Raw genomic sequence first — 9,061 nt, 5'->3', positions numbered from 1 at the left:
ATTTATTGTCAAAGATAATGAATCTTGAATAAAAGAAAAACAATAATTCATTTTAACAGAAACTATTATTATTTAGTCGAGAGTAAAAATAATGAATTAATTTTGTGTCTCGCCATAAAATTAATTAATTATATATATGAATACATATTTGTAAAAGAAGAATCTTATATCTACACATAAAATTAATTCAAGATATACAGGAAAAGAAAATATATTATATATTATATTTTGCATTTAATTGTTATTAATTTTGATTAAAACTACTTCTGTAACTCTAAATGTCTGGAAGCATTGGTAATATCAAAATTAACAGGTTTATCAATGTTAAAATAAAATATTCATGGTTCGAAGTTTACGTTGAAATGTACTTTTAATAAACTCGATAGGTATTTTTGTATATAAAGATTTTTCTTCCATTGAAAAATTGGCGAAAAATTATTTCCGTACCCAATAATAGAAATGCAAGACTTCAAAAACTTGCTTTTTTAATTTAAAAGGTATAGAAAGAACAACTTGTTAAGTGTTTCTTACGGACAAACTATAACAAAGATAGAATGACTGAATAAACAGTAATATTACAAAATTTCATAAATTAAGAAACTATTATCAATATGATAATATCAAAAAAGAAGTTTATTTATAATAAAATAAAAGTGAAACAATTGATTTTTTAATTCTTTGAGCATCTATAAGAAAGAAATTTTGAATTTGTTATTTTTATTTAAAAAGTATTGGATAAAAGTAACGCATGATAAATTCTAACATGCACATATATAGTACGTAAGTAAGGATAAGAAAATTAGGTTGTCGATTATCGATAGGTATTTGGGAATCGTATTGGTATATCGTTGGATTCGCAACGACAGTCGCTATCAGAAAATAAGTGTCGAAACATAGCATTCCATTTAAAAAAACAAACTTGACTCATAAATCTCGGAAGCGACTTAACCTAGCAAAAAAAAGTAACGTCATATTATATTCTCAAATTTTTCATGCAACTTTTGTTCTATAAACTTTTCTGCTATTATCATACTTTCAGAGCTATCTTGGTGGCAAGAGTTAATAAATCATCCTGTATATTGTTTTCTTGTCGCATAATATCTGTCTTCGTGGGGGCGTGTACTCTCCAGCGGAAGAGAATAGCAAATGCGGTTTTGTTAGCGGGCTTTGCAGGGCGTGCTTAGCAACGGTTTAAAGAGGGGCGGGGCGAATATTTACACTTTTCGATATTCCCTAAATGACTAGATGTGACAATAGCTATGGCAATATTTTAGGTAAGATTAATTTAACCATACGTATTGTACGATCGGAATCGATCGTAACCAAAAATTGATATTCATAATACGCGCCCTAGTCGATAGGGAGTTACTAGATACTAGCGTCCATACCCCCACCACTCGACCCTCGAGTGTGTGCACCCTGCAGGGCCCATTACCAAAGACGTTCGGTCTATTCCTTCGCTGGATGCCTACGAGAATACTTGGAGACAACGAGCGAGAGCATTATTAGAAGTACAAAGAATTCTCATACTAAGACGACTATACCTTACAGATAATATAACGACAGTGGTGGATTGCAGAGGCGATAATATAAGAGGACGGTGACTCGCACCGTGGAGGAGAGAGTTCACGGATGGTAACGGCTACACCTGAGGGTATAGCGCCATCACGGTGGTATATCGCATAAGCGATAATTGATACATAATTACGGTAACGAAAGACAGAGGCGATAATTTACGGTGAGAGATATTATTTCTATTTCTTTCAACTGGATTGCCCATCCGGGCTAATTGTGACGAGAATTAGCTCGTCGTCCATTGTATTTGATACCAACCAGGGTTTTTGTGCCGTAAGGCTTTTTCCTGACGAGCCAATAAAGCATTGCACTTATTGGCTCAACCAAGTGTTTTATTTATTTTAATTCACCTTCCCACCTTCCTCATAATTAGCTTAACCCAATCGCCGGAGCTCTCCATGTTGGAGGAATTTTGGCAAATACACGTATACCTACATTAAAATTAAATATACTGCAAACATTAATTTTTAAAGTGCAATAAAGAATATAAAATGTTGTTTTCAAACGATTATATATTTTTAAAAGTAATTTATATTATATTTTATTGTTTAAACTAATAAATAAAACGCGTGTCTCATAAAGCCGTACAATAATAATAAAAGTAGACCGTTAATTACGGAATAGATCTTTTTTTGTCTCATAAGAATGGTCAATATAAATTTTACTGTACGTACTATTTAGACACTAATAATATTGAGTTGTCAACTAAGTGATTGTGGATTTTAAATAAGAAGGGAAATTCCAAATTCAATAATTTAACTATTAATTTCATAAATAGATAATATAATTTTATTTATCGACTAATAAACTATCATATAAATATAAAAAGTTATCAGAAAAATTCGCTGTGTAAACAATAATAAACAAAATTTCAAAATTTGCAAGTAGCTTATGTATTCAATGTAGTGAAAGGGATTCCTATGCATTTCCATGGACTCCATGGAGTCCATGGTCCAGGCAGGAGTTTTGTTTTACCCGAAGATTAAATAACTGTAAATGATGGCAAATTACAAAAAAGGGTTATGAAAGGATAAGGATGAATCGAGGATTTTAGTTTATTTGTGAAAATTGTAGTTCACCTAAACTCTGGTTATCAAAATATTTCATAGAATTATTTATTAGAGAAATTAGAAAAGGCTAGTCTTTTCAAGGTTGAAACAGTCGCTTACGAACTTCTCGAGATGCTCCGAATCAGAATAGTCGTTATCGGCGGAAAAGTAAGTTGTCTGGTAGTGAATCGAAATCTGTTGAATTTAAAAATTACGTTGACGGATTAATGGTGGTGTGGTCCTCGATGTCGGGAGACAGTGAACAGGAATAATGGATGTTATTAGTCGAATAATTGTAATAAAAAACGTTATAACCATCGCGGCCTAGCCCGAAATCCTTTTCACATAGACCAAAGGAATCCCTGATGGGGATGACTCAAGCCCTATTTCTCGGCGTCAGAGTCAGGCCATCTTTCTCATACTTATTTTTTCACACACACAACTTTTTCGCAGCGTTAATATTATTTTAAGTATGCCTAGGCATTCGTCAGTGTTGCATTAGCAGAGGTTTGATTCGGTTCGATCATAGTGGCAGTGGCTAATGTAGATTTTGATTTCTTTTAGGAGCGTTCGGGAGCCTATGTTTTTTATTTTTTCCTATCTGAAAATGTTTTATTCCTGCTGATAAGCAGATAATATTTTTAAATTAAATAAATAAATAAATTTTTTTAATAAAATTATTAATGAGATCGTTTAAACTGTTTTGAGAATGACAGCGATTACAGTTTCTCAGAATAGGACTTTTAAAAGAATTTTAATTGAAGAATTATAACTAGTTTAGATTATTTAATTGATCAGCGAAAATGATTTTAAGTTTTTATTATCATTTGTTGCTTAGAACTTAACTACTTATTGTTAGTTATATAGAAAAATAATAGTTGTTGCGCTAGTTCATTACTCTATAATAAAATGCTAGCTGTAATATAAATATTAATCTGCCAAGGCTCTTTCACGTGTCAGAATCAACTATAGCATTTTCTAAAGCTTAGCTTTACTTTTGATTCGAATTTATTCTGACCGTTCCGTTGTGTGTGTCTAATAAAATTATGAAAGAAAATCTTGCGTGCAAGCTTTTCCGTGGGTCATTGGTTCAATCAGCAATGAAATAGAAAATAATACGTTTTTACCACTGAATTTAGGTATTTTTAATATTTTTTACGTCATAAATTTAAATAACATTGTTGACTCAAATAGTTTCGTTTACTTTGAGCATTCAATCAATAAATGTAAATTCCAACTATACTACAGATTAGTAGCGTGCAAATGAATGAGCTGTCGGATACGCTTTATTTTCTTACCTGCTTGAAATCACAGCGGAGTTTAAATTTAAGTAAGGGGTTCAAATACTCGACCATGTTCTTCTAAGGAAAGATGAGAATGTTTTTGAATAGTATTGTATGTATTTCTCCCGATTCATCTAACGTGAAATCATCTCGTGGTTTTGGATTGCTGATGCAACGAGGAATTAAAATTCAAATTAAAATAAAAAGTCGTGATTGAATGAAAATATATGATCATTTATTGGTTTGTTGGGGAAAAACTTTAACAACATAAGAACCCTAAGTTTTTCTATATATTGATACAACGTTAGATCAATTCGACTAAACAAGTGTGGCGAATAATAAGTGGCTCATACACCTACGTATAAATTCGCTCGTTGGCGAATTGTTCTTGCTTAGGCGAATATTGCTTCATGCTTAAGCGAATGTTGTAACATATATTAGGTTCTTTCGCTAGTCAGGCGAGTTATTTGCGCTTGTACGTAGAAGGACGACGATCTTATTGGCTAATGCGCGTGTATGAACATTGTGATCTGGCAGCTCTCACTTATGTATGTATGAGAATGATGAGCTGACTGACGGCTCTCGTTTATGCGTGTGTAGAAGGATAAGTTCGTTGGGTCTCTCTTAACACGTTCCCTGCCATGCTGATTATGAGATTTCATTTCTAGGCCACGTATACCGTTTTCGGTACACGACTCAAAAATAGCTGTTAACGTCATCACACGTCACATAATACAGTTTTATCAGCAATTACTTTTAGATGAAAATGTTTCAAATTAATACAAATTATTTTAGCTTACTGAAAACATGTGACAGGGAGCGTGTCAGTACACTTCACTAAATGTAATATTACTGGCGTTATCTACCTGTAGACTTTTGAGAACAATACTGAAACTATAACTTGTTAGAAGTTTAGCGTGGCCACGCGGAGAATAAATACGAATCGGCACAGGGATGGAAAAGACTTGTGCATGTTCTATCTATCCCTACTTTTGATATTTTTTAAGTCGACAAAATAAATCTTTATCTATAAAGCATAAAAATTGTTTTAGAAAAAGAATTACATTAACACATTCGCGGCCACGTCATTTTAAATTCTATTCCTGATTACCACTGACGTGAATTCACGTCCTGCAATTGTTGTTTCTGAATGCGGCAACAACATTTAGGCGCTTTCGATAAGACAGTATACCACGGATTTTGGTAGAAGTGATTTAGGGTATATTGTGCGCGTTTATTCTAAATATGCAAACCGTTTTTTCTATTAGCTCTAGTTTTTAAGAAAATCAGTTTTGACAATTTACACTTTTTTGAACTTTAGACCATATTTGCAGCCCAATAATTAACGATAAATAATTTCTCATCATAGCAGCAGATTCTGTAAATCTTTACAAACGAAGTGATATATATATTTTATGCGATATCTATTTCCAAATATGTTTGGACAAGGATTAAACCCGGCGAGACGCAGTTTCAGGGTGAATTTTTCGATATTCTTCTCGATTTTATGTCGTATTGAAGAATCTAGAGCAAACTTAATAAAATTCCAGCTAAAATTATTGAATCATAAACTAAAGCTTCAACATGAGCCTTGTTCCGTCATTGTCGGAACATCTTAAAGGAATTTATTAAAAGAAAATTCGGATAACATGCACAAACATAAATATACCGGACAATACAATCTAGAATAAATAGAGAATATTTATTTAGGATTACTGGGTTTTCTTCGTAGGCAAACAGTAGGGTGTCGATAGATATCTGGCTATTGCGTTCGGTATTCGATCTTTATTTCTAAAACTTGGAGAATGGTGCATTTGGAAGCTACCCCCACTCTAAGGTCATGACAGGGCCCTTGGTGGGACTGACCTTAGAAATGGACCTCAGAAGGGAAGATCGCCACGTCCCAAGTTAGTTGCTTCAGGTTGTCGATACTCGGTAGGCGAAATCACGCACAGGTGATCCGCACAGTTCAAATTATTATATAACTGCAGCTAACAGTAAAGATCAGAAGTACAACCTAACAAAATTTTGGCAATGAGATATGAAAAAAAAAATTTGCATTTTAATCAAAAATGTCAAAATAAAAATTAAATATATCAATGACCTTAATTCAATTATTTTAACCCCTTGCACTATTCGAAACCTCAGGAAACGCCAGGCCGAACGCGGCTGCTTTGATCATCGCGGTGAAAGACGAGCGGCGGAGCGCGCGTGCCGAAATTTGAAACCTATTTTTACGACCGAGCGCAAGATAGTCGTGTCCGTATTTACTCCACGCGTTGGAACTCTTGTGAAATTTAAATGAATTTCAATCAAAAATTTTTAAAAAATGCTTTAATTATCACATTAGATGAAAAAAATTCTGAGTAAATAATAATAATATAATTGATTACTACAAAATAAAAATATATAAAAGCAAATCCACGGCAGTAGTATTTGAACATCAAACCAAAAACTGAAAAACACAATATAAATAACCAATTAAGTATGAACAAAATATTAAATTGAAGAGTACTTACAAATATAAATTTAATATTCTTGCATGGTATGGTATTTTTTAAAGCATTCCGGTACATGCAAAGCCACCTCACATCAACTGCATTCCCAGCTTATTTCACTACGTTTTTTATGTTTGTAACATAATTTACACATTCTAGTTGGGTGTTTCTTACTAGGCGTTGCATCAATATGTTTCAGGAAATGAGCCTAATATTGCGCCTGTAAGCGCATTGTCGTTTGCGTTTCTGTGGATTTTCCACGTTTTGCATAGTCAGACAGCTGTACATATTTTAGGATTGCCTCGGCTATATCTATCCTATAATTAACGTAGGATTCTCTTTTTGTATTTTGTAATTGTTTTTTTATTACATAAGTATTATATAGGCCCATATCGGTCATATAAAAAAAGAGTTTCTTGTAGCCCTTAATATATTTCCTCATAATGGGGAAACCTGCCAGCATTTGATCATTGAGATCAATTCCCCCCATTCCATTGTTGTATTCAATTACACACTTTGACTTGAATTTCTTCCTATCTCTTTTGTCTCTTACTTCTGTCATTTCTATAGATGTGTGTTTTGTTGTCAATACATACACATCCCGTTTGTCCTTCCACCTCACAGCTAATATTCCATTGCACGTTTTGTAGAGTTGTTCGCCTGATTTTAATTTGTCTGCCGAAAGATCCTTCAGCCTTCCTATTTTTCCTATTATGACGCACGGTGCCGATAACATTTGTCTTCTGCTTGTGCAGGTTTAGAAATAGACTGGGTGAGGAATACCAATTATCAATGTATAGCGTGTATCCTTTATTTAAAATTGATTCTGCCAATTCCATCACCACACTTTCTGATGCACTATCAGTGAGGTCAACTTTGTCTTCCCCAGTGTATATTTTAAACTTGCTGCAGAATCCAGTGCTTGCTTCACATAGTTTATATATTTTTATACCAAACTTGGCTCGTTTTGAAGGATTGAATTGTTTATATATTAAGCGGCCTTTATATCTCATTAACGATTCGTCAATACTTATATGTTCTTTCGGCGTGTAAATATTATTAAATTTTTCATTCCAATAAGTAATGATTGGCCTGATTTTGTGAAGGCGATCATTGTTGCGATCCGTCAGATTATTTGAAAAATGTAAACATCGTGAAATTTGGGTGAATCTTTTCAGTGGCATTACTTTTGCAAATATCGGTGTTTCTATTACCTCCCGCTTGGACCAATGCATCTGTATATTTGGTTTTTTGATTTGCGCTATCAAAATACAGAGCGCATAATAGGCCAATATTTCATCTTTGGTAATTGGAAACCAACCGTCATCCAGTTTTCTTCTTCTCCCATTACTCATTATTTGTTCCGCGTAACGATTTGTTTCCGTGACCACAATGTCCCACAAATTATCGTCAAATATAATAAAAAATAAATCCAACAGTCCATAATTCGTTTCTAATTGGTCTAAAACATAATTTTCTACACCACAAGTCCCCGAGTATTCCCAAATCGTTGGCGTGTTGTTATTTTTCTGCCAATTCCACTCAAGACTTCCTTCAGGTCTGGGATTTTCCTCTTCATCACTCTCGCGTATAATGAATTGTCTTGCAGGATTCATTACTGGCACAATTACACTGCTGCCACTAGAACTATCGTCACTGTCTGAAGCCTTTCCTCGGCTCTTACTTCCACGCGAAGTACTTGAATTTTTAAAAGTATTGCTTCTTTTCTTATACATCCTGAAGGGCTTGGTAGATTTAAAAACGAATATGCACAGATCACTTTGTGTAGAGAGCTGTTCGAAACGTGTGTATCTCGTATAAAGACTGGTACAAACTGAAGATCCGGAACAGAAAACTGAAGATCGACTGAGCGGTCTTGATCTCGTCGCGTGCGTATGTTTATTTGATTTAGCACAGGTTCTAGATAGCAGGTGCTATCTAGAATGTAGGCACACACAATCCCATTCGAGATGTTCATACTTGGTCTAAAACTAAGACCACGAGTCCGACTCGTGATATTCATATTCGTTCTGAAATGTCGAGTACGAGTCGGACTCGTGATATTCATGTTCAGCCTGAAATGTCGAGTACGAGTCAAGCTCGTGATATTCATGTTTGATCTGAAACTGAACAACGAGCCCGACTCGTGACATCCATGTTTGGCCTAAAATTTTCATCACGAGTCAGACTCGTCAAAATAGTGCAAGGGGTTAATAACTTTATCAAAAGTTGTCTTTATTAGCGGAAAGGATTTATTCATTTGGTTTTTCTTTCTCTTTAGTATTTATTTGAATTTGAGTATTTCAAACATCAAAGTCTGTGATATCTCTTTGGGTGTGTAAGGATAACTGCAAAAGCACGAGATCCAGGCGTATTTTACGTAACGATTCTCTTGAGAATTTCTTGATAATTCCGAGACAAAGTCCTTTTTACCGCATAAGAAATAAATAGATGTATGTCAAGTACGAGCATTAATATAATTAGTTAACTATGTTCAATAACAACACGCCATGATAACATGAAGAAATTTTGACATATATTATAAAAAAAACCTCGGATAAACCGTTTTAATGTTACTAAAAAATACTATGTTATATAATAAAAAGTAAAAATGATACAAAAAGGTGGTTGGTTTCCTAAAATTAAATAACAATTT

At 33.8% G+C, this 9,061-nt stretch overlaps 1 protein-coding gene across 1 annotated transcript; it reads right to left on the bottom strand.

Moving 5' to 3' along the window:
• Positions 1-6,350: 6,350 nt before the first annotated feature.
• On the bottom strand, positions 6,351-8,141 carry LOC122521771 (piggyBac transposable element-derived protein 4-like). Its single transcript, XM_043642522.1, has 2 exons — positions 7,002-8,141; positions 6,351-6,362 (listed from the first exon to the last, which is right to left on the bottom strand). Exons 1-2 carry the CDS (start codon positions 8,139-8,141, stop codon positions 6,351-6,353), a joined length of 1,152 nt encoding a protein of 383 aa, XP_043498457.1.
• Positions 8,142-9,061: the final 920 nt, after the last annotated feature.

Source organism: Polistes fuscatus, unplaced genomic scaffold, assembly GCF_010416935.1.
Source record: "Polistes fuscatus isolate 324 unplaced genomic scaffold, CU_Pfus_HIC Scaffold48, whole genome shotgun sequence".
NCBI classification, from domain to species: Eukaryota; Metazoa; Arthropoda; class Insecta; order Hymenoptera; family Vespidae; genus Polistes; species Polistes fuscatus.
This window is presented reverse-complemented; position numbering and strand designations above follow the sequence as displayed.

What these genes read in the sequence shown, in the direction of transcription:
- LOC122521771 (XM_043642522.1), bottom strand. Translation starts at nt 8,141, where the DNA reads ATGTATAAGAAAAGAAGCAATACTTTTAAAAATTCAAGTACTTCGCGT.